The sequence below is a fragment of the Aphelocoma coerulescens genome, chromosome 3, assembly GCF_041296385.1.
Source record: "Aphelocoma coerulescens isolate FSJ_1873_10779 chromosome 3, UR_Acoe_1.0, whole genome shotgun sequence".
Classification (NCBI taxonomy): domain Eukaryota; kingdom Metazoa; phylum Chordata; class Aves; order Passeriformes; family Corvidae; genus Aphelocoma; species Aphelocoma coerulescens.
Window position 1 is genome coordinate 124,830,112 of NC_091016.1, and position 25,374 is coordinate 124,855,485.

The 25,374-nt window shown below is 58.2% G+C and overlaps 2 protein-coding genes across 2 annotated transcripts; both read left to right on the plus strand.

Moving 5' to 3' along the window:
• The first annotated feature begins 231 nt into the window (after positions 1-231).
• On the plus strand, positions 232-13,622 carry DRC1 (dynein regulatory complex subunit 1). Its single transcript, XM_069008677.1, has 16 exons — positions 232-533; positions 2,719-2,812; positions 4,153-4,265; positions 5,209-5,392; positions 6,227-6,364; positions 6,597-6,683; positions 7,957-8,079; positions 9,238-9,377; positions 9,466-9,600; positions 9,684-9,913; positions 10,172-10,344; positions 10,466-10,555; positions 11,497-11,583; positions 11,833-12,008; positions 13,203-13,343; positions 13,430-13,622. The coding sequence occupies exons 1-16, from the start codon at positions 232-234 to the stop codon at positions 13,542-13,544; spliced, it is 2,328 nt and encodes a 775-aa protein (XP_068864778.1). The 3' UTR covers positions 13,545-13,622.
• Positions 13,623-14,722: 1,100 nt separating this feature from the next.
• TRIM35 (tripartite motif containing 35) lies at positions 14,723-24,455 on the plus strand. The gene is made up of 7 exons (XM_069011889.1): positions 14,723-15,198; positions 17,150-17,588; positions 18,332-18,427; positions 21,605-21,835; positions 21,958-21,980; positions 22,327-22,448; positions 23,740-24,455. The coding sequence occupies exons 1-7, from the start codon at positions 14,753-14,755 to the stop codon at positions 24,297-24,299; spliced, it is 1,917 nt and encodes a 638-aa protein (XP_068867990.1). The 5' UTR covers positions 14,723-14,752; the 3' UTR covers positions 24,300-24,455.
• The last annotated feature ends 919 nt before the right edge of the window (positions 24,456-25,374 follow it).

Sequence of the window (25,374 nt, forward strand, 5' to 3'; positions counted from 1 at the left end):
AACCCCATCTCCAGCTCCCTGTAGCTGGATCCCAGCGCGAAGAAGCAGGAGAAGCTCTCCCGGCCCCGTTTTTCCCGCTGCTTCCCACGGAATCGCGCCGGGATCGGGAAAAGGGGAGGAGGGGCCACGATGCTCCCGGCGTTGCCAAGCAACGGGAAGCGGGAACCGCGCATGCGCAGCAGCGCCCCCCGGCGATGAGTGGGCGTTGCCAGGCAACGGGACGACGCCGCAATGTCCGCGCATGCGCAGTGGGCGACGCGCATCGGCCGTTGCCGGGGCAACGGGAGCCGCGCATGCGCGGTAACGGGCGCGCACCTGCGCTCAGGTGTCCCCATGGAGCAGGGCGAGAACGGGGCGGCCCCGGGCCCGAACCCGGAGCTTGCGGAGCTCGACCCCGACCCCAAACTCGATCCCGATCCCGATCCCGATCCCGATCCCGATCCCGGTGCCGGTGCCGATCCCGATCCCGGCGCGGAGCGGGAGCGCCAGCAGCGAACCGCCGCCCGCCGCAGCCGCCTCGAAGCCCGGCGCCGGTGAGGAACGGCGGGGCCGGGCCCCCATTCCCGGCAGGATCCTCCCGCTTTTCCAGAGGAATCCCCCCCCCCCCTCACACGCGCGGAAGTGGCGCTGGGGGGGTCCCCACCCCAAATAGGGACAGGGCCGGAGCTTAAAACGCGACCCCAAACCCGACCCCAAGCCCGACCCCAAGCCTGACCCCGGGGCTCAGGATCTGAGCTGGGGCTCAGAAGCCTCCCCGGGGCTTGGGATCCATCCCAGCCCCATTCCCAGGGCTCAGGACAATCCCAAATCCAACCCCAGGGCCCAGAACTCGGCTCCATATCTATCCCCGCGGCCCAGGATCCGTCCTAAACCCAATCCCAGGGCTCCAGACCCATCCCATATCCAATCCCAGGTTCAGGGTCCATCCCAATCCAAGGGCTCAGGATCCATCCCAAACCCAATCCCAGGGCTCCAAACCCATCCCAAATGCAATCCCAGCGCTCAGGATCTGATCCCAAACCCAATCCCAATCCCAAACCCAATCCCAGGCTCAGGATCCTTCCCAAACCCAATCCCAGCATTCAGGATCCATCCCAAACCCAATCCCAGGGCTCCAAACCCAATCCATGGGCTCAGGTTCTGATCCCAAATGCAATCCCAGGCTCAGGATCCATCCCAAACCCAATCCCAGGGCTCCAAACCCAATCCCAAACCCATCCCAAACCCAATCCCAGGGCTCCAAACCCAATCCCAAACCCAATCCCAGGGCTCCAAACCCAATCTCAAACCCAACCCCAGGGCTCCAAACCCAATCCCAATCCCAAACCATGGGCTCAGGATCTGATCCCAAATGCAATCCCAGGCTCAGGATCCTTCCCAAATGCAATTCCAGGGCTCCAAACCCAATCCTAAACCCAATCCCAGGCTCAGGATCCTTCCCAAATGCAATTCCAGGGCTCCAAACCCAATCCCAAACCCAATCCCAGGCTCAGGATCCATCCCAAACCCAATCCCAGGGCTCCAAACCCAATCCCAAACCCAATCCCAGGCTCAGGTTCCATCCCAATCCCAATCCCAGGGCTCCAAACCCAATCCCAAACCCAATCCCAGCACTCAGGATTCATCCCAAACCCAATCCATGGGCTCAGGATCCATCCCAATCCCAATCCCAAACCCATCCCAATCCCAATACCAATCCCAGGGCTCCAAACCCATCCCGAACCCAATCCCAGTTCTCAGGACCATTCCCAGTTCCCGGAACATTCCGGCAGTGGGAGCTGGGAGGGGACAGGGAGCCAGGACTGTCCCCAAAGCGGCCCCAGGCCAAGGCCCACCCTGGATCCCAAACATTCCCAATTCCCTGCCGGCCGCAGGAGCTCAGGGATCACCCTGGGCAGAGATTCCCAATTCCAGGGATCTCCACTCTCAATCCCAGCAGATCCCGAAGTTAAGGACGTCCCTGTCCTGCCTCCGGCACCGGGACAATCCCATTCCCAAGGCACTTCCCCGTTGGACAAATCCAGCCCCATCCCATCCCGGATCCAACCTGGGATTCACCTGCCTCGGGACACCTTTTCCCAAAGGATTTTCCCCGGGATTGAACTGGATCCCAGGGATTCCCGGTCCCTCCAGGCGGGATGGGATCCCACTGGGAAGCAGCAGGAGCCTCTCCCGCCCTGGGGTTGGCTTGGGATCCCACTTTTCTCTGTTTTTATGGAAAATTGGGATGGGAACCGCCATTTCCCGCCAGCCTGATGCACAACCAGGTGGATCCTATTCCCAATCCATGGAATCTCATTTGTCCCATTCCCATCCCGCCAGGCTCCTTCTTCCCTTCCCATTCCCAAATCCTTTCCCGATCCCAAGAAACCACCTGGGATTGATCCCACTGGAATATCCCGAGCGGGAAGGATCCCACCAGGATCATCCCAGTCCAGCTCCTGCCCCTCCCATCCCAAAATTCCCGCCCTGTGTCCCTTCCCTCTTCCCGAGGGGCTGATCCCGCATTCCTGGCAGCATTCCCAGCTCCAGAGGGGGAATCCTGGATCCCGTTTTCCCTCGGGAATGCTGTTCCCCGCTTCCTGCTTCCCACGGGAACCTCCTGAGGGGGGAGGGAGATCCCGGTGGGCCATTCTAGGATCGGATCCAGGCCATTCCCAAGCTTTGGGAAGAGTTTGGGGTGGAAAATATTCCAGGTTTTCCCTGTTTTCCACCCAGGGAAGCTCTTGGAGAGGAGGTGGAGCAGGAAGAGGAGGAGGAGGAGGAGGAAGAGGAGAGAAAGAGCCTGAAGCTGATCGAGGACACCGGGAAGGTGAGGAAGGATTGGGAATCTCTTGGATCCATCCTTGTTCCCTGTTTTCCTCCTTGGTGTCCCCTTGATGGGGCAAAAATCTGGGAGAGGAACTCCGCAGGACCGGGATTTGGGATCTGATGGGAATCTCCTCTTGGATCCATCCCTCGTTTTCCTCCTTGGTGTCCCTTTTATGGACCAAAAACTGGGAGAGAAACTCCCAAAATTGGGATTGGGGCTGGATCCTTGGGATCTGATGGGAATCTCCTCTTGGATCCCTCCTTATCCCTTGTTTTGATCCTTGGTGTCCCCTTGATGGGGCAAAAATCTGGGAGAGAAACTTCCCAGGACTGGGATTTGGGATCTGATGGGAATCTCCTCTTGGATCCCTCCTTATCCCTCATTTTCCTCCTTTATGGACCAAAGCCTGGGAGAGAAACTCTCCAGGACTGGGATTGGGGCTGGATCCTTGGGATCTGATGGGAATCTCCTCTTGGATCCCTCCTTATCCCTCATTTTCCTCCTTTATGGACCAAAAACTGGGAGAGAAACTCCCCAGGACTGGGATTGGGGCCGGATCCTTGGGATCTGATGGGAATCTCCTCTTGGATCCCTCCTTATCCCTCATTTTCCTCCTTGGTGTCCCATTTATGGACAAAAAACTGGGAAACTCCCAAGATCGGGATTTGGGCCGGATCCTTGGGATCCACTGGGAATCTCCTCTTGGATCCCTCCTTATCCCTCATTTTCCTCCTTTGTGGACGAAAACCTGGGAGAGAAACTCTCCAGGACTGGGATTGGGGCCGGATCCTTGGGATCCAGTGAGAATCTCATCTTGGATCCCTCCTTGTTCCCTGTTTTCCTCCTTTATGGACCAAAGCCTGGGAGAGAAACTCTCCAGGACTGGGATTGGGGCTGGATCCTTGGGATCTGATGGGAATCTCCTCTTGGATCCCTCCTTGTTCCCTGTTTTCCTCCTTTATGGACCAAAAACTGGGAGAGAAACTCCCCAGGACTGGGATTGGGGCCGGATCCTTGGGATCTGATGGGAATCTCCTCTTGGATCCCTCCTTATCCCTCATTTTCCTCCTTGGTGTCCCTTTTATGGACCAAAAACTGGGAGAGAAACTCCCAAGATTGGGATTGGGGCTGGATCCTTGGGATCCAGTGGGAATCTCCTCTTGGATCCCTCCTTATCCCTCGTTTTCCTCCTTTTTGGACCAAAAACCAGGAGAGAAACTCCCAAGACTGGGATTGGGGTTGGATCCTTGGGATTTGATTCCCACACAACACATGGATGGGAAGGATCTGGGATTGGTGCATTCCAAGCCCAAATTCCAAGGGTGTCCCTTCCCTGGCAGGTCCTGGCCAAGCTGCTTTTCCATGGGACGCAGCTGGTGACGGACGTCCGGGTGGGAGCCGACCTGCGGGAATCGCGGAGGCGGGAAAAGGAGGGCGAGGACAAGCTCCGGAGGTGAGGGGGAAGGAGCCGGGGATTCGGGAATGCCGCCGGATTCCGATGGAAAACTTAGGCCGATAAAGAGCTCCCAAATCCCACCTGGCCCAGGTGGTTTTAGGGAGTTTTCCAGAGCTTTCCAGGTGAGCTGGGATTTGGGATTTGGGCTGGAGGGGCAGGAGGCAGGGAATGGCTTCCCAGTGGGAAAGGGGAGCTTGGGCTGGGATCTCGGGAAGGAATTCCCGGCTGGGCTGGAATTCCCAGAGAATCCCTGGCTGCCCCTGGATCCCTGGGAGTGTCCAAGGAAACATTGGAGCATCCTGGGATGCAGGAAAGTGGTGGGATGGGAATGGGATGGGATTGAAGGTCCATGAATCCCACTCAAAGCATTCTGAAATTCCTCCTTGGAATTCCCCAGCCCATTCCTGGGAAGACCCTGCCCATCCTCCTGTGACAGTAGAATTTTTCCTGCTGGGATTTTCCAAAGCCTTTCCAGCCTCTGGCATTCCCTGATTCTCCCCGGGAGCTTTCCTGGCCGGTTCAATCCTGCTTTTCCATCAGCCCCATTGCCAGGATTTGGGATATCAGCCAGGAGACACCAAATCCGTGCTCCCGCTGCCTCTGGACCCGGATGGAACCATTGTTCCATGGGAATTCCCAGTGGGAATCTCATTAAGGAACCAGCTGCTGGGAATTCCAGGAACTGGGAATTTGGGGGTGGCTCCACCAGGGGCTTCCCAGGAAGCTGCTGCTGCTCCAGGGATTGGGCACTTGGGGATATGGAAGTGCTGGGAATTGTTGGATTCCAGGGCCTTCTCCGAGCTTAATTCCATCTGGGGGTTCCATGATGGGATGGGAATGGGAATGGGAAGGGATTTAGGGAAGGGATTTAGGGAGGGGCCTCCAGGTCTGGAGCAATTCCAGCCCGATCCCAGCTCCCTGATTCCCTGGCTTCGCACAGGTTGGAAAAGCTGGAGGCGGAAGCCAAGCGCGGCACGGAAAAGTTGGAGGAGATCAACTCCAAGTGGGCCTTGGCCAAGGATATGAAGATCCCGCAGGAATTGTGGGAGCTGCTGGAGCAGCAGCAGGATCAGTGCGAGCTGCTCCTGCTGGAAAAGAACCGGCTCATCCAAGAGCTCCAGCAGGTATTCGGGAATACTCGGAGAATATTCGGGAATCCAGGCTGGGAGAGCTGGGAATGTTCAGCAGGAGAAGGGAAGGATCCAGGAAATCCTCAGAGCCCCTTCCCGAGCCTAAAGGGGCTCCAGGAGAGCTGGGATTTGGGATTTGGGCTGGAGGGGCAGGAGGCAGGGAATGGCTTCCCAGTGGGAAAGGGGAGCTTGGGCTGGGATCTTGGGAAGGAATTCCCGGCTGGGCTGGAATTCCCAGGGAATGCCCGGATCCCTGGCAGTGCCCAAGGAAAGGCTGGAGCAGCCTGGGATCATCGGGGGAGGGGCCGGGCTTGGAATGGGATGGGATTGAAGCTGCGTGGATCCCAGGCAAAGCATCCCGGGATTCTGGGATCCAGGAGGCTGCGAATCCATGCCCAGGGGTTTTTCTGGGAGTCGGGGATGGGAAAGGGAAGGGAGACCCTTCCTGGAGTGCCGAGATTGCCAGGGAAGGGCCTGGAGGCCGGAATTCCTTCCCGCAGAGGAGTCGGGATGGGGCTGGATCCAATGCCAGGCTGGGAGAGGCGAGAATGGAGGGATTTCCCTGGGAAAGGGGAGCTCGGGCTGGGATCTTGGGAAGGGATTCCCGGCTGGGCTGGAATTCCCAGGGAATGCCCGGATCCCTGGCAGTGCCCAAGGAAAGGCTGGAGCAGCCTGGGATAGTAGAAAATGTTGGGATGGCAATGGGATGATCCTTAAGGTCCCTTCCCATCCCAAAGCATTCCATGATAATTCCGTGTCCTGCCCTTTCCGTGAGGATTCCCGCTCAATTCCCGCCGATTCCAGCCTCCCCTTCCCACGTTTTTCCAGGAGCTGAAAGCCAAGGATGAGCAGTACGAGCAGGCCCTGAAGGAGCAGTCGGGCGAGATCCATGTGCTCCTGGAAAGGATGGAAGAACAGACCCGGAATATGCTCAAAACCTACCGGCACCACCTCCGGCAGATCGAGGTACCCAATTCCCGGGAAAACCGGGAAAAGCAGGAAAACCGCTTTGCTTCTCCATATCTTTTGGAAAAAAAACCCCTCGGATTTGAGGCGCTGGGGTGAAATCCGGGTGGATGAGCCCGGAATCCAGAGCTCCGAGGGGTTGGGAATGACTTTGGGAGCGACCTGGAAGCGTCGCCGCCCGGCTGTTCCCATTCCCTGTGATCCCAGGATGGAATTTCCATCTTTTCCGCAGAAAACTTTTGAGGAGGAGCGGCGGGAAATGCTGGATAACCACCGGAAAAGGTGGAATGAGGCCATCCAGGCCCACAACGAGCAAGAGGTGAATCCCGTGGGAGCTTTGGGTTCATGGGAATCACTGAGGGCGGAAAAGCCCTCTGGGATCTCCAAGTCCAACCATTCCCAGCACTGATCCACGTCCCCAAGGGCCAAATCCACATGGATTTCAATCCCTCCGGGAATGGGGACTCCAGGCCTGGCCTGGGCAGCTCTGCCAGGGCTGGAAAACCCTTTCCGGGTGGGAATTGTTCCCAATATCCAATTAAAATTCCCCTGGCACAGCTTGAGGCCGTTCCCTCTCATCCTGTGGGAGCAGAGCCTGGTCCCAGCTGGCTCCAACCTTTCCAAGAATTCCAGAGAGGGAAGAATCCCTCGGGATCCTCCTTTGCTCCAGGCCGAGCCCCTTTCCCAGCTCCCCAACCCCACTCCTGGTGCTCCAACCCCATTCCAATCCATTCCCTTCCCGGGACACGCTCCAGCCCTGCGGTGTCCAGCTTGGAATGCCGGGATCAGCTCTGCCCTGGGACAGGGAAGGAGCTGGATTTTCTGGGATTGTGGTGGGAACAGGCCGGGATGGGGTTGGATGGGGTTGGATGGGGATGGATGAGGTTGGATGGGATTGGATGGGATTGGATGAGGTTGGATGAAGTCGGATGGGATTGGAGGAAGTTGGATGCGGTTGGAAGGGGTTGGATGGGGTTGGATGAGGTTGGATGAGGTTGGATGAGGTTGGATGAGGTTGGATGAGGTTGGATGGGGTTGGATGGGGTTGGATGGGGTTGGATGAGGTTGGATGCGGTTGGATGGGGTTGGATGGGGTCGGATGGGGTTGGATGGGGTTGGATGAGGTTGGATGAGGTTGGATGGGGTTGGAGGAAGTTGGATGCAGTTGGAAGGGGTTGGATGGGGTTGGATGAGGTTGGATGAGGTTGGATGGGGTTGGATGGGGTTGGATGGGGTCGGATGAGGTTGGATGAGGTTGGATGGGATTGGATGAGGTTGGATGAAGTCAAATGGGATTGGAGGAAGTTGGATGGAATTGGATGGGTTGGGTGAGGTTGGATGAGGTTGGATGGGGTTGGATGGGATTGGAAGGGGTTGGATGGGATTGGATGAGGTTGGAGGAGGTTGGATGGGATTGGATGGGGTTGGATGGGATTGGATGATGTTGGATGAGGTTGGATGGGATTGGATGAGGTTGGATGGGATTGGATGAGATTGGATGATGTTGGATGGGGTTGGATGAGGTTGGATGAGGTTGGATGGGATTGGATGGGATTGGATGGGGTTGGATGAGGTTCTCCTTGTTCCTGCAGCTGGAATTCCTGCAGGAGCAGATGGGGAAGGCGGCCCAGTTCGAGCAGCAGCTGAATGAGCTGCAGGATGAGAGCGTGGAGAGCTATGACAACATGAAATTCCAGCTGGAAATGGATGTGCAGGTACCGGGAAAGGCCCCAGATCATGGAATCACCGCCAGGAATCATGGAATGGTTTGATGGGAAGGGACCCTAAATCCCATCCCATTCCAACCCTCTCACTTTCCCTCATCCCAGGCTGCTCCAGCCTTTCCTTGGATGCTCCCAGGGATCTGGGGATTCCCTGGGAATTCCAGCCCAGCCGGGAATTCCTTCCCAAGATCCCAGCCCAAGCTCCCCTTTCCCACTGGGAAGCCATTCCCTGCCTCCTGCCCCTCCAGCCCAAATCCCAAATCCCAGCTCTCCCGGAGCCCCTTTAGGCTCGGGAAGCGGCTCCGAGGATTCCCTGGATCCTTCCCTGATCCAGGTGAACATTCCCAGCTCTCCCAGCCTGGCTCCAGCCTCGGAGCAGCTCCTTGGCATTCCCTGGACTCACTCCAACAGCTCCACACCCTCAATTCCCGATAACCTGGAAGCGTGGGATGCTTCCAAGTGCCTCGGAGCTGTTTTGGGATGGAGACAGCTCCATGCTGGAGCTCAGCATTCCCAGGGAATGATGTGGGGCCGTTGGAAAGATGGAAAATGTTGGAAAAACAACCTTGAGCTGTGGCTGGGAGAGGCTCCGGGGATAATTTTCCCTCTCTGTATTCCATGGCCTTATCCTGCTTTTGGAGCAGCCTTGGGAACAGGGAAAATAGTGGAGAAATCCCTCAGGTTGTTCCAGGGAAAATTTTCCATGGGATATTAGGAATATTTCCTTTCCCAAATAGGTGTAAAATATCCCGACATGAATCCCAACAAACGTGGAATTCCATAAGGAGGAGGAGCAGGAATTCTCTGTGACCACGCACGGGGGGGGAAAAAAAAACTTGGAAGGGAAAAATTGAAGCTGGAACTGGGATTTAGGGTGGGAATTCCAAGCTGGGAGGGCCTGGAAGTGGGAAGGACTTCCCTGATGGTTGTTTAGGATTTGCCTTTGGATTGCTGCTTGAGGTGGGATTTTGGGAATTAACCCCTGGATTGCGGCTTTTCTCCTTCCCCTGGAAAGGGAAGAACTGTTGGCCCTGCTGGGATTTAATTCCAGATTTTTTCCCTGGGGGATCCAAACCCTTCTGGGAGCTTCCCTGGGTTTTCCCTGAACTCCGGGCTTGTCTTTGTGATTGTTTTCCCATGGAATTGCAGTACCTGGAGAAGAAACTCCAGCAGATGAAGGGAATTTACCACCTGAACCAGGTGAAGCTGGAATACAACCTGGAAGTGCTCCGGCAGCTGGATGTGGAAAATTCCACGCTCCGATCCCTGCAGAAGAGGAAAATCAACCGGTAAAACCCATCCCGGGAATCTCCTCCCATTCCAAAGCTTTTCCCACATCTGGGCATTCCCGAATCCAGGCTCTTCGTCCCTTCCCAGATTCCAGTCGACCCTCGGCCTCCTGAGGGTCAAAATGGCCAAGCAGGAAAAGAAATTCCAAGAGGAAAAGCAGAGCCTGGAATCCGAACTGGAGCGGGTGACGGGGCAATTCCAGGAGACGCAGAGCCGGATGAGGTGGGAAGCGCTTGGAATTCTGCCCTGCGGAGCCTCCAGAGCAGCGGAGGGGGATCTGATCCCTTTGGGATCCTTTTCCACAGGCACCTGGCGCGCAGCAGGGCCGAGAAATTCCGGCAGGTTTGGATCGTGAACGAGGAAGAGGCCAAAGGGCTGATCCGGGAAGCGCTGGATGCCGATCGGATCATCCGCGTCCAGCAGCTGGGAATGCCGTGGGAAGAGCCTCACTTCTGGTTCATGGATAACGTGGGACCCCTGGGAGGCCGCCAGGAAAAGAAGGATGCGATGCAGGTGGCTGCGCAACTGCTGGAAGGTGGGATCCGTGAATTCCTTGGAATCTTCCACCAGGAAAGGCCTCTGTGTCCCTCCCATCCTTGGGATTTCCAGGTGGGATCTTCCAGGAGTCGCCAGCCCTGAGCTGGCTCACTCCAAAGAATATTCCCACTGTGTTTTTCCCAGTTTTCCCAGTTCCAAGAACCAGGTCTCGATCCCAGGAGCTTTGTTTTCCAGGGATGTCCCCAGGGAGCAAAATCCAAAGGTTTTTGATCCCACTTTTCTTTGTGGTTTTCAGGGATCTGCTCTGGAAAACGGGAGGAGGAAGGGAGGAGGAGGAAGAAGAAAGGAGTGGGAAGCGGAGAAGGAGGGAAGGAAAACCAGGAAAAGGTCGAGGGAAGAGCCACATCCTGGCCAAACATCCCCAGGAAAACCCTCCGGAAAATCCTGGAGCTCCTGAGCGAGGAGTCGGTGAGCGGTGCTGGAGCTCGGGATCCCGGAGCTGCCCCGATCCAGATTTTTGTGGATCCCTTTGGGATCCCAGGGACGCTCACTGTGCCTGTGCCCCCCCTTCCCGGCTTCTTTTCCCAAGGGATTCCTGGTGGAAAACAAACTCCTGAAGCCCCTGCGGGAGGTGGTGGGACGCGGGAACACCGTCCGGAAAATCCGATCCATCTTCCAGGTGAGTTGGGGTTGGATCTCCATGGATTGGGCATCCCACCTGGAATGCTCAGCATCAGGACGTGGAGCTGGGAATGTCCAGCTGAAGACAAGGATCCAGGGAATCCAATCTGGGATAAGGGATGGAGGGGCAGGAGGCAGGGAATGGCTTCCCAGTGGGAAAGGGGAGCTTGGGCTGGGATCTTGGGAAGGAATTCCCGGCTGGGCTGGAATTCCCAGGGAATGCCCGGATCCCTGGCAGTGCCCAAGGAAAGGCTGGAGTAGCCTGGGATCATCGGGGGAGGTGCCGGGACGGGAATGGGATGGGATTGAAGCTGCGTGGATCCCAGGCAAAGCATCCCGGGATTCTGGGATCCAGGAGGCTGCGAATCCATGCCCAGGGGTTTTTCTGGGAGTCGGGGATGGGAAAGGGAAGGGAGACCCTTCCTGGAGTGCCGAGATTGCCAGGGAAGGGCCTGGAGGCCGGAATTCCTTCCCGCAGAGGAGTCGGGATGGGGCTGGATCCAATGCCAGGCTGGGAGAGGCGGGAATGGAGGGATTTCCCTGGGAAAGGGGAGCTCGGGCTGGGATCTCGGGAAGGGATTCCCGGCTGCGCTGGAATTCCCAGGGAATCCCTGGCTGCCCCTGGATTCCTGGGAGTGACCAAGGTTTGGGATCATGGAAGGTGTCCCTGCCCATGGAATGGGATGGGATTTAGGGTCATTTCCCACCCAAAGCATTCCATGATTCCCAGATTCCCAGCTCCAGCCCATCCCGATGATTTGAACTCCTCCAGGACTCCTCCAGCCCATTCCCAGACTTTCCCATCCACGGATATTCCCGGCTATCCCACATCAACCGCTTCCCACCGGCAATTCCAGAGGGGTTCCCTCTGCTCCCGGAAAATTCCCTTCCCCTCCCTCCCCATCCCAAGGAACACTGACAGAATTCCTGCTTTTCCAGACCCTCCGGATCGAAGACGAGGATGAGCTGCGCCAGCTCCTGGATTTTTTCCTGGCCTACGAATTCGGGGAAGAGATCGACAGCGAGGTGGGATCACCGGGGAGAGCCCGGCAGATCCAAGGATCCCAGGGAAGGGATCCCAAGAATTCCAGGAAAGAGGATCGGTGTGTTCATCCCAAAACTCTTCCCAGTGGCCTGTGCCAGGGATGAGGGTTTAGCGGGATTTTGCCTGGGATCCCGAAATTTCCCAAGGGTGTGGGCAGCTGGAAGCTCCCGGGGGAAGGTGATCCTTAGGGAGGTGATGGAAAATTCCGTAGCCGCCTTTTCTCCCTCCAGGACATCCCAGGAGGAGAAGATCCCGCGGATCCGGCTGGGGACCGAGGGGTCGGCGGATCCCGTTTCCGGAGGGATGAGCTCCAATCCGCCGGGAGCTCCATCTCCGACACGTCCATCGAAGTGGACGATGTCCTGAAGATCCTGAAGGAATTCCTGCGGGATTTTGACAAGCTCAGGTGGGAATAGGGACGGAGCGGGGCTGGTGGCACCAGGATGGAGCCGAACTGGGATACCGGGAATGTCCTGGGACTTGCTGGATTTTCCTGGCTGGAGAAAGAACTTCCCAACCTTCCCTGCTCCACCACAAAAGGATCAGGAGATTCCCAAGGCTGGGAATAACCACGCAGGAGATGATCCAGGACCTGGGAAGGGAGGAAAACACGGAGTTTGTTCTCCATTCCCATGGATTTGTTCTCCATCCCAAAGATCTGCCCTCCATCCCAAGGGTTTGTTCTCCATCCCGAGGATTTGTTCTCCATTCCCAAGGATTTGTTCTCCATTCCAAAGATTTGTTCTCCATCCCAAGGGTTTGTTCTCATTCCCAAGGGTTTGTTCTCCATCCCAGGGATTTGTTCTCCATCCCAAGGATTTTTCCTCCATCCCAAAGATTTGTTCTCCATCCCAAGGATTTGTTTTCCACCCCAAGGGTTTGTTCTCATTCCCAAGGGTTTGTTCTCCATCCCAAGGATTTGTTCTCTGTTCCCAAGGATTTGTTCTCCATCCCAAGGGTTTAATCTTTATCCCAAAGATTTGTTCTCCATCCCAGGGATTTGTTTTCCACCCCAAGGTTTTTTCCCCCATCCCAAAGATTTGTTCTCCATCCCAAGGATTTGTTCTCCATCCCAAGGATTTTTCCTCCATCCCAAAGATTTGTTCTCCATCCCAAGGATTTGTTTTCCATCCCAAGGGTTTGTTCTCATTCCCAAGGGTTTGTTCTCATTCCCAAGGATTTCTTCTCCATCCCAAAGATTTTTCCTCCATCCCAAAGATTTGTTCTCCATCCCAAGGATTTGTTCTCCATCCCAAGGATTTTTCCTCCATCCCAAGGATTTGTTCTCTATTCCCAATGATTTGTTCTCTATTCCCAATGATTTGTTCTCCATCCCAATGATTTGTTCTCCATCCCAAGGATTTGTTCTCTATTCCCAAAGATTTGTTCTCCATCCCAAGGACTTTTCCTCCATCCCAAAGATTTGTTCTCCATCCCAGGGATTTGTTTTCCACCCCAAGGTTTTTTCCCCCATCCCAAGGATTTGTTCTCCATCCCAAGGATTTTTCCTCCATCCCAAAGATTTGTTCTCCATCCCAGGGAGTTTTTCTCCCTCCCAAGGTTTTTCCCTCCATCCCAAAGCTTTGTTTTCCATCCCCAGGGACGATGGACCCCCCAAGGAGATTCTGAACATCCGGGATAACTCCAAGGACGGGGAATACTGGGAAGCCCTGACCCACATCATTCCCGAGCGGACACTCAAACTTTGGGATGCGCTCGGAGCCGCACTCTTGGAATATCAGTGAGTGCCTGGGGGGGGGGGACGGGACAGGGAAGGGTGGGGACAATCCCGGGGGTTTTCCATGTGATCCCGGTGTCTCTTCCCAGTAAAGTGCTGACCCGGAGAGCCGAGCTCCTTTCCGAGGCCACCATCCTGCAGAAGCAGAACTCGGAGCTGGGAATTCTGCTGGAGGAATATCTGGAATCCACATCTGGCCGGTGAGCTCCGCGTCCCTTCCCTGGGGATATTCCCAACACGGATCCCACCGGGATGGATCTAAACCTGGGAATCGCCAGTGCCCCGGGGCGTGGATTTCCCTGGATCTGAGCCAGGAATTCCTGGCAGGGATTACTAAACCATTCCAGGGATTAATAAACCATTCTCCAAACCCGGATCTGCGTGTGGCCCATGAGGAGCAGCTTGGGAATGGGAGCACATCCAGGTGTCCCCATGATCCAGGGAATTCCCAGAATTGTGGGAAGTGCCCCAAACCCATGGGATCCATGGCGTGGAATCATCAAATTCCAGAATGGAAGCTTAAATCCCATCCCATTCCAACCCCGAGACCTTCCACCATCCCAGGTTGCTCCAACCTTTCCTTGGACACTCCCAGGGATGGAGCAGCCACAGGAATTCTCTGGGAATTCCAGCCCAGCCCCTCCCCACCCTCCCAGCCGGGAATTCCTTCCCAATATCCCACTCACCCCTGACAACTCCAAGCGTCCGTGGGTCACAAGAACCCCATGGAATGCCCAAGGCTGGAATTCTGCCTGGTGGGAAAGGACCTGGGAATAATTCCTGCCTGGAAAGCTTTTCCAACCCTGACACAGCTGCCCGGGGCAGGGTTGGAGTCCCCATTCCTGGTGGGATTTCAAATCCCTATGGATTTGGGGGGAACATGGATCCAGGGTGGCCTTGGCAGTGCCAGCAATGCTTGGACTCGCTGATTCCAGAGGCTTTTCCACCCTAAACAATTCCATGACCCCACTCCCGGCGTTCCCTTTTGCTTCCCCCACACCTTTTCCCTCCCCCCTCTGGATCTTCCCACCCCGATCACCTTTCCCTGCCCTACACCTGTCCCTAATTCCCACCATTCCAGGCCGGGATTGCCCCAAAGCAGCTCCAGAGGCCGAGATTTTTCCCGGAGGGATTTTTCCCATCCCTGCCAACCTCCACCCCCCCCCTCCCCCCGTTCCCACCAGTTATATCTCATTCCCAGCGCGGATTCCCGGTCGGTTTTATCTTTAACCTTGACTCCCAGCCTTTGGAAAACACGGCTCCAACGGTTTCTCATTCCACAGGAAAAAAAACACCTTTTTTTTTTTTTCCCCTGTTGTTTGGCTTTCCTTGGATAATTTTGGGATTTCTCCTGGTTCCCATGGCAGGGGGGATTTTGAGGCTCCCGGAGCAGGAACGTGAACAAACTGGGAATGTTGGAGCGGGCAGAAAATAGGGAAGGGGGAAAAGCAGGAACGGGAACAACGCCAGGTGGATGCTGCCCCTGGAAAATCCCCGGGTGGGGGGTGGAATCATCGGGAACCCCATTCCCGAAGGAAAGAACCGAGCAGCTTCCAGAGGGGAGGGAGAACTGGATTTGGGGATCCCTGGGATCCCAAAATTCCCGCTGGGACAAACAGTGGGGGGGGGGGGGTAGTCACGGCCCGGCCCCCTCCGCGGCCCCGGGAGCGCTGAACCCGCGGGGGCCGAGCCAGGATCGGGAACCTCCCCCTGGAGCTCCATCCCGGCCCTCCCATCCCGCCCCACCCTCCGGGAGCACCGGGAACACCGGGATGCCGCAGGAGGCCGAGCGGAGCCCCCCGCGCCGCCTGCACCGGAGGAGGGAGCGCTGCAAACGGTGCCAGATCCGCTCCGCCAGGTGAGACCCCCGCCCCTTTTTGTCACCCCCCCCCGGCACCGGGGACACGGCCCGGGGCAACCCCGGAACCGGCACCGGAACCGGGAAGGGCCGGGAGCCACCGAGATGCCACGTGGAGCGGTTCTGGGGTGGGGGGAAACGGGATGTTCGGGGGTGGGGGATCGGGAACGGGAACCGGAGTGGGGGGACAGAGCCGGTCTGGGGGGACGGGGAACCGGGACTGGACACCGGAGTGGGGGACAGAGCTGGTCTGAGGGATCGGGACTGGACACCGGAGTGGGGGGACAGAGCCGGTCTGGGGGGATGGAGAACCGGGACTGGACACCGGAGTGGGGGGACAGAGCTGGTCTGGGGGATCGGGACTGGACACCGGAGTGGGGGGACAGAGCCGGTCTGGGGGTGGGGACCGGGACTGGACACCGGAATGGGGGGACAGAGCCGGTCTGGGGGTGGGGGATCGGGACTGGACACCGGAGTGGGGGGACAGAGCTGGTCTGGGGGGACAGGGAACCGGGACTGGACACCGGAGTGGGGGGACAGAGCTGGTCTGGGGGTGAGGACCGGGACTGGACACCGGAGTGGGGGGACAGAGCCGGTCTGGGGGTGGGGGACCGGGACTGGACACCGGAGTGGGGGGACAGAGCCGGTCTGAGGGATCGGGACTGGACACCGGAGTGGGGGGACAGAGCCGGTCTGGGGGTGGGGGACCGGGACTGGACACCGGAGTGGGGGGACAGAGCTGGTCTGGGGGGGTGGGGAACCGGGACTGGACACCGGAGTGGGGGGACAGAGCCGGTCTGGGGGTGGGGGACCGGGACTGGACACCGGAGTGGGGGGACAGAGCTGGTCTGGGGGGGTGGGGAACCGGGACTGGACACCGGAGTGGGGGGACAGAGCCGGTCTGGGGGTGGGGGACCGGGACTGGACACCGGAGTGGGGGGACAGAGCTGGTCTGGGGGGGTGGGGAACCGGGACTGGACACCGGAGTGGGGGACAGAGCTGATCTGAGGGATCGGGACTGGACACCGGAGTGGGGGGACAGAGCCGGTCTGGGGGTGGGGGATCGGGACTGGACACCGGAGTGGGGGGACAGAGCTGGTCTGGGGGGCTTGGGAACCGGGACTGGACACCGGAGTGGGGGGACAGAGCCGGTCTGGGGGTGGGGGACCGGGACCGGGCACCGGAGTGACCCCGGGGTTGGGGGGTCCCGGGAAAGGAAGGGATCCTGGCACAGGAGCAGCCCCGGGATTGGAGGTCTGGACACCCGGGGCTACCCCGGGTTGGGGGACACCGGACCCGGCACCGCGGCGGCCCCGAATTTGGGGAACCGGGGCTGCCCCGAGGTGCGGGCAGCGGGGGAGAACGCCGGGGTGAGGGTCCAGGTTCGGGTCCCGGGGCAGAGGGGGCGGCTCCGGTCACCGGGGCTACTCCGGGAGAGAGAAGGGAGGCCCCATCCGGGCACCGGAGCAACCCCGGAGGCGGGGACCGGGACCGGGCCACACGAGGGTCCGCAACCGGGCACCGGGACTGCCCCGGGAGAGAGCGGGGGCGGGGGGAGGGGCCGATCCGGGCACCAGAGCCGCCCCGAATTTGGGGAAGCGGGGCAACCTGGAGGCCGGGGCTCCAGAAACCGGAGCAGCTCCGAATTTGGGGAACAGAGACCGGGACATGGGGGGGGGGGGGGTCAGAACCGGCCACCGGGGCTCTCCCGGGAGGATCCGGGCTGAGGGTCTCGGTGCCGCTCTGGGGCTGGGTGGGGGGGGGGTCCCGGCCGCTTCTGTGGTGGTCCCCGAGGCCCGGAGCCCCCCCGGCAGCGGCCCCGGGGCGGTGTCACCGGGCGGGAGGGAGCCGCGGGTGAGTCACCGGCAGGAAACCGAGCCGGTTGCATCAGCGGCGGGGCTGCTCGTCCGGTCGGGGCAGCTGGAAAATCCCTGCTCCATCCCTGCCGCAGGATGGAAAAAGGAGCCGATCCCTGCTCCAGCAGCTCGGGAGCCGCATCCACGGCGCCCAGCCTGAAGGAGGAATTGTTGTGTCCCATCTGCTACGACCCTTTCCGGGAAGCCGTGACCCTTTCGTGCGGCCACAACTTCTGCAAGGGCTGCGTCAGCCGATCCTGGGAAAACCGGCGCCACGCGTGCCCCGTGTGCAAGGAAAATTCCTCGCTGGAAGATCTCCGCGTCAACCACACCCTCAACAACCTGGTGGAGATGATCCTGAAGGAAGAGGGGCAGCAGAAAAGACGCGGCGCCGCCCTCTGCCCGATCCATCACGAGGATCCCAAGTTGTTTTGCCTGGAAGACAAGGAGCTGGCGTGTTTCGCCTGCCAGAATTCCAAGCAGCACGAAGGGCACAAGATGAGGCCGGTGCAGGAAGCGGCGGCGGATTTTAGGGTGAGAAAGGGGGGCGGCGGGAGGGGGGGGGGGATGGACGGCAGGGAGACGCATCCCAAAAGCTGGATTCGTGTCCCGAATTTGCCAGGGCGGGATTTAGGAGGAGGCAGCCACGCTTCCCTGCGGGAATGCGGCGGCCGCTGGGTGCTGTCCTGCCTTTTAATTAGCCGGTGTTTTAATTATCCAGCCCGGATCCTGCGGGAAAGGGGAGAGGGGACGATGCTTCCCGGCGGCTTCTCCTTGATCCCAGCTTGGATCCGGCCGCGCTGGTTACTCCAGCGGCGCCGCGGGGTTGGGAGCGGCGTTGGGATTTGGGAGTTGCACAATTCCCGCAGAAAGGAGGGACGGGGATAGGGAGGCAGCCACGGACAGGAGGAGGAGGAGGAGGAGGAGATGGGATGCAGCCAGGAGCTGGGAATGCCGCCAGGACACGCTGGAAAACAGCCGGCGCCGCCCTGACTCATCCCGCTGGGATGAGCCGCGTTTCAAACGCGGCGGGAAAAACTTCCCGGGGGAATGGGAATGGGGCTGCCCAAGGCACCGGGATAGGCGGGGATGGGACTTCCCTAAAAACCAGGGAGGAGGATTCCCCGTGGAGCGAAGCTCCTCTTCCTCCCAGCTCCACCGATCCCGGCTGGCGGAGGGGAAAGGTGGGATCGAGCAAAGATCCGGCCCTGGGGGGTCTTTATCCAAACGGGAAATCCCGGGAATGGGGGAGTCCTGAGGGCGTCTCCTCCCCGCAGGCCAAGCTGGCGAACATGGAATCTTCCCTGCGGGATAAGGCCAAGGATTTCGGGACCGTGCGCCGCTCCTACGAATCCATCTCCCGGCACAACGAGGTGCGTGTTCCCTCCCGGGAGCTGGGATTGATCCCGATCCTGATCCCAATCCCGATCCCAATCCCGCACGTGCACGGCGGTGGAGCGCTGATCCCATCCCGGGAGAGGAGAGCGGTGGGAATTTGGGAAGGGCAGCGTGATCCCAGTGAATTCCTGAGCGCTGGAGCTGCTCGGAGAGCTCCAGAAAGGGGAGTCCAGGGAATTTGGGTGCTCCAAAAGTGGGATTGATCCCGGTCCTGATCCCAATCCTGATCCCAATCCTGCACATGCAGCTGAGGTGGAGCACTGATCCCATCCCGGGAGAGGGGAGCAGTGGGGATTTGAGAAGCGAGGATGGGAATTTGGGAAGGGCAGCGTGATCCCAATGAATTCCTGAGTGCTGGAGCGGCTCGGAGAACTCCGGGAAGGAGGAGTCGAGGGAATTTGGGCACTCCGCAGCTGGGATTGATCCCGGTCCTGATCCCAATCCTGATCCCAATCCTGCACATGGATCTGAGGGGGAGCGCTGATCCCATCCCAGGAGAGGAGAGCAGTGGGGATTTGGGAAGCGAGGATGGAAATTTGGGAAGGGCAGCGTGATCCCAGTGAATTCCTGAGTGCTGGAGCGGCTCGGAGAACTCCGGGAAGGAGGAGTCCAGGGAATCTGGGCACTCCACAGCTGGGATTGATCCCAATCCCAATCCTGCACATGCAGCTGAGGTGGAGCGCTGATCCCATCCTGGGAGAGGAGAGCGGTGGGGATTTGGGAAGCGAGGATGGGAATTTGGGAAGGGCAGCATGATCCCAATGAATTCCTGAGTGCTGGAGTGGCTCAGAGAACTCCGGGAAGGAGGAGTCCAGGGAATTTGGGCACTCCGCAGCTGGGATTGATCCCGGTCCTGATCCCAATCCCGATCCCAATCCTGCACATGCAGCTGAGGGGGAGCGCTGATCCCATCCCGGGAAAGGAGAGCGGTGGGGATTTGGGAAGCGAGGATGGAAATTTGGGAAGGGCAGCGTGATCCCAGTGAATTCCTGAGTGCTGGAGCTGATTGGAGAACTCCGGGAAGGAGGAGTCCAGGGAATTTGGGTGCTCTGGCGGTGGGATTGATCTGGATCCTGGTCGGGAATGCAGCTGTGGTGGAGCACTGATCCTATCCTGGGAGAGGGGAGCGGTGGGGATTTGGGAAGTGAGGATGGGAATTTGGGAAGGGCAGCATGATCCCAATGAATCCCTGAGCGCTGGAGCTGATTGGAGAGCTCTGGGAAGGAGGAGCCCAGGGAATTTGGGCACTCCACAGCTGGGATTGATCCCAATCCCAATCCTGCACATGGATCTGAGGGGGAGCGCTGATCCCATCCCGAGAGAGGAGAGCAGTGGGGATTTGGGAAGCGAGGATGGGAATTTGGGAAAGGCAGCGTGATCCCAGTGAATTCCTGAGTGCTGGAGCAGCTCGGAGAACTCCGGGAAGGAGGAGTCCAGGGAATTTGGGTGCTCCGGAGGTGGGATCTGGATCCTGGTCGGGAATGCAGCTGTGGTGGAGCACTGATCCCATCCTGGGAGAGGGGAGCAGTGGGGATTTGGGAAGCGAGGATGGGAATTTGGAAAGGGCAGCGTGATCCCAGTGAATTCCTGAGCGCTGGAGCGGCTCAGAGAACTCCAGAAAGGGGAGTCCAGGGAATTTGGGTGCTCCAGAAGTGGGATTGATCCCGGTCCTGATCCCAATCCCGATCCCAATCCTGCACATGCAGCTGAGGGGGAGCACTGATCCCATCCCAGGAGAGGAGAGCGGTGGGGATTTGGGAAGCGAGGATGGGAATTTGGGAAGGGCAGCGTGATCCCAGTGAATTCCTGAGTGCTGGAGCGGCTCAGAGAACTCCGGGAAGGAGGAGTCGAGGGAATTTGGGTGCTCCGGAGGTGGGATTGATCTGGATCCTGATCAGGAATGCAGCTGAGGTGGAGCACTGATCCTATCCTGGGAGAGGGAAGCGGTGGGGATTTGGGAAGCGAGGATGGGAATTTGGGAAGGGCAGCATGATCCCAATGAATTCCTGAGTGCTGGAGTGGCTCGGAGAGCTCCAGAAAGGGGAGTCCAAGGAATTTGGGTTCTCCAGAAGTGGGATTGATCCCGGTCCTGATCCCAATCCCGATCCCAATCCTGCACATGCAGCTGAGGGGGAGCACTGATCCCATCCCAGGAGAGGAGAGCGGTGGGGATTTGGGAAGCGAGGATGGGAATTTGGGAAGGGCAGCGTGATCCCAGTGAATTCCTGAGTGCTGGAGCGGCTCAGAGAACTCCGGGAAGGAGGAGTCGAGGGAATTTGGGTGCTCCGGAGGTGGGATTGATCTGGATCCTGATCAGGAATGCAGCTGAGGTGGAGCACTGATCCTATCCTGGGAGAGGGAAGCGGTGGGGATTTGGGAAGCGAGGATGGGAATTTGGGAAGGGCAGCATGATCCCAATGAATTCCTGAGTGCTGGAGTGGCTCGGAGAGCTCCAGAAAGGGGAGTCCAAGGAATTTGGGTTCTCCAGAAGTGGGATTGATCCCGGTCCTGATCCCAATCCCGATCCCAATCCTACACATGCAGCTGAGGGGGAGCACTGATCCCATCCCAGGAAAGGAGAGCGGTGGGGATTTGGGAAGCGAGGATGGGAATTTGGGAAGGGCAGCGTGATCCCAGTGAATTCCTGAGCACTGGAGTGGCTCGGAGAACTCCGGGAAGGAGGAGTCCAGGGAATTTGGGTGCTCCGGAGGTGGGGTTGATCTGGATCCTGATCGGGAATGCAGCTGTGGTGGAGCACTGATCCTATCCCAGGAGAGGGGAGCGGTGGGGATTTGGGAAGCGAGGATGGGAATTTGGGAAGGGCAGCATGATCCCAATGAATTCCTGAGTGCTGGAGCGGCTCAGAGAACTCCGGGAAGGAGTTCAGGGAATTTGGGCACTCCACAGCTGGGATTGATCCCAATCCCAATCCTGCACATGGATCTGAGGGGGAGCACTGATCCCATCCCAGGAAAGGAGAGCGGTGGGAATTTGGGAAGTGAGGATGGGAATTTGGGAAGGGCAGCGTGATCCAAGCGAACCCAGAGAATTCCTGAGCGCCGGAGCTGCTCCAAAGAGGACCCCAGGGAATTCGGGTGCTCCAGAAGGAGGCGCCGACATTCCCAGCTGGAGCCAGGTGCTGCCATTCCCAGGTGGAGTCGGTGCGGCTGGAGCAGCAGGTGAAGTGGGAATTCGAGAAGCTGCACAAGTTCCTGTGGGATGAGGAGCAGGCGGTGCTGGCGCAGCTCCGGGAGGAGGTGCAGCGGAAGCAGGATCTGATCCAGGGGAAGATGGAGCAGCTGATGGAGGAGAGCAAGGCCCTGCTCAGGGAGGCCGCGCAGCTCCAGGCGGACCTCAAGGAAGACGACTACACATTCCTGATGGTAATTCCCACCGGGATCCCGCTCCGTGCCCGCATCCCGCCTCCCCCGAGTGATCCGTTGCCTGTCGGAATTCCAGTGGCAAGGGGGATCTGATCCCCGGTGTCTCCTCTTTTCTTTTCCAGACCCACAAGAACCGCAAGAGGAGGTAGGTCCTGATCCTGCCACATCCGTGGGAATCTGGGAACGGCTGAGCCCTTCCTGGGGGCTGGATGGGGTCTCCTGCCTGGATGGAGCGAGGTCCCTGCTCCAAGAAAATTCCAGTGTCCCCTCCGAGTCTGGGAGATGCTGGATGTCCCCTGGGTGCTCCGGGCAGGATGAGGGACACCAAGTGGAATTTCAGGGTTTGGGGGAAGCATTAAATCCCAGATTTTGTGGGAATTGAGGGAGAACAAGCTTGGGAGATGCCGGGTGCTGTTGGGAAGCTCCTGCTGAACCACGGGATGTTGGGAGCCCCATCCCGATCCTTTCTCCATGGTCGATCCCTGCCCTAGGATCGCCTGCACGGCCGAGGAGCCGGAGGCTGTTCCCTCGGGAATGCTCCTGGATGTGGCCAAGTACCTGGGATCGCTCCAGTACAACGTGTGGAAGAAGATGCTGGACACCATCACCGTGGGTGAGAAACCGGGAACATCCGGAGCGGGGCTTTTCCAGGGGTGGAAAGATGGGAAAGGTGGAGATGGATTTCTCCTGAAAGGGTGGTTGGGAGGGGTCTGGAAAGATGGGAAACATGGAGCTGGGATGGGCCTGGAATGGGGACTGGAGAGATCCAAGGTGATTTCACCCCAAAAGGGAAACCTTGGAATCCCCATGGTGATGTGGGTTAGGGATAAATCCATGGATAGGGATGGATGGATCCATGGATGGATCAATCAATGCATGGATGGAGGGATGGATGGATGGATGGATGGATGGATGGATGGATGGATGGATGGATGGATGGAGGGATCCATCCATGGAGACATGGAGGGAGGGATGGGTCCATGGATGGAGGGATGGATGGATGGATCCACAAATGGATCCATGGATGGATGGATGGATGGATGAATACATGGATCCATGGATGGATCCACGAATGGATCCGTGGATGGAGGGAGGGATCCATGAATAGATCCATGGAGGAATGGATGGAGAGGAGGGATGCATGGATGGATGGATGGATGGATCCATCCATGGAGAGATGGAAGGAGGGATGGATGGATGGATCCATGAATGGATCCATGGAGGGAGGGATGGATGGAGTGATCCATGGATGAATACATGGATCCATGGATGGAGGGAGAGATCCATGGATGGATGGATGGATGGATGAATACATGGATCCATGGATGGATCCACAAATGGATCCATGGATGGAGGAAGGGATCCATGGATGGATGGATGGATGGATCCATCCATGGAGAGATGGATGGAGGGATGGGTCCATGGATGGATGGAGGGAAGGATGGATGGATGAATACATGGATCCATGGATGGAGAGAGGGATCCATGGATGGATGGATGGATGGATGGAGTGATCCATGGATGAATACATGGATCCATGGATGGATCCACAAATGGGTCCATGGATGGATGGATGGATGGATGGATCCATCCATGGAGAGATGGATGGAGGGATGGGTCCATGGATGGATGTAGGGATGGATGGATGGATGTAGTGATCCATGGATGAATACATGGATCCATGGATAGATCCACGAATGGATCCATGGATGGAGGAAGGGATCCATGGATGGATGGATCCATGAATAGATCCATGGAGGAATGGATGGAGGGGAGGGATGGATGGATCCATGGATAGATCCATGAATGAAGACATGCATCCATGGGTGGATCCAAGGAGGGGTCCATGGAGGGATGGATGCCGAGCTGCCAATTTCCAGTAAAACATTCCCATTCCCGGCCAGTCCCCTTCAGCCTGGATCCCAACTCGGCCGCGGGCTGGCTCTCGGTGTCCGATGACCTCACCAGCGTCTCCAACCGCGGCTACAAACTCTCCGTGGAAAACCCGGAGCGCTTCACCTCCGCCCCCTGCATCCTGGGATCCCGCGGCTTCTCCGAAGGCTTCCACACGTGGGAAGTGGACCTGGGCGGGCTGACCAACTGGAGGGTGGGCGTGTCCCGGCCCCACAGAGGCTCCCACTGGACTTTCCACCACGATTCCCGCTCCGGATTCTGGTACATCTACCACCTTCCCGGGAAAGACGAGTGCCGGGCGTCCAACGCCGTGCGCTCGGAAGCGGCGCCGGGAAACCTCCAGCGGATCCGGGTGGAGCTGGACTGCACCGAGGGGGAATTGTCCTTCTACGACGCCGACCTCCGGAGCCACATCTACACATTCCATGAGAAATTCGGCGGGGTCGTCTTCCCGTATTTCTACGTGGGAGGGCCCCAGGGGGGTGCCACGGCAAAGACGCTCAGGATTTGTCCGCTCCGGGTCCGTGTCCACGAGGATATCCCGGTCTAAGGGTCTCTTACCTCCTGGTGGGGTTCTCCAGGTGCTTTTCCAGCTTTTCTGGTGCCGTTCTCCGGGTGCTTTTCCAGGGGAAAAAAAAAAAACAGGGATAAGAACGTTTGTTTGTAGCGCCTCGGTTTTATCGTTAATAAATGTTAATAAACTCTTCCCGTGTGGTTCTGTTCCCAAATCCCAAATTTTCCCTGCCCCTCTCCATCATGGATCCGGGCTGGGAAGGCTTTGGGAACAAGGAGTTTCCCTGTCAGGGGATATAAATAAGGAATTATACCATTTAGGGGCTTTTCCTGGAGTTTTCAGGGATCCGGGAATCCCTGCTGTGGACGGCGATCCTGATCCCGGCTCTTGGAATGGGAAAATCCCACAGGATTTGGCTGGACAAGGGGTTCGTCCCCTCCACATGGAAAACCATCAATGGGAACATCCCTGGGAGCATCCCACCTCCTCCACCCTTTTTCCCAGGGCTTTATCCCTCCAAGGGGCTTTTCCCTGAATTCCCAGCTCCGGGAATCCGGTGTCGTTGGTGTTGAGAAGTGGAGGAAGTCTGGAGTTTTTATCCGGAGTTGATCCCATCCAAATGGCTTTTTCCCAAATCCGGGTGGGTCCTTGGGATTTCCGATGATTCCATGGGGAAAGGGCAGGGGCTGGCTGGCCCATCCTGCCCTTTTCCTGCCTTTTCCCTGCTTTCCTCCTGCCCGGATTCCGACAGGAGCAGGTGGTTTCCATGGTTTCCCACCATTTGCTCGGGAAGATCCTTAGGAACAAGAGCCGGAGGAGGGAAAACAAAAGGGAGACGCTGGAGCTGGAGGCGAGCGGGGGCCACGCCAGGATCCTCCCACGGCGTATCCCTGGCGACAGGAAAGGACGGAAAAGCAGCGGGAACATCCCAACTCTCTCCCACCATCCCATCTCCATCCTCACTCCCTCCATCCCTTTTCCGTCCTTCCTCCTTCCATCCCGTCTCCATCCATCCCCATCTTTCTTCCGTCCCATCTCTCTCCCTCCTTCCTCCCTCAGTCCATCCATCCCCTCCGTCTCCATCCTCCCTCCCTCCCTCCATCCCATCTCC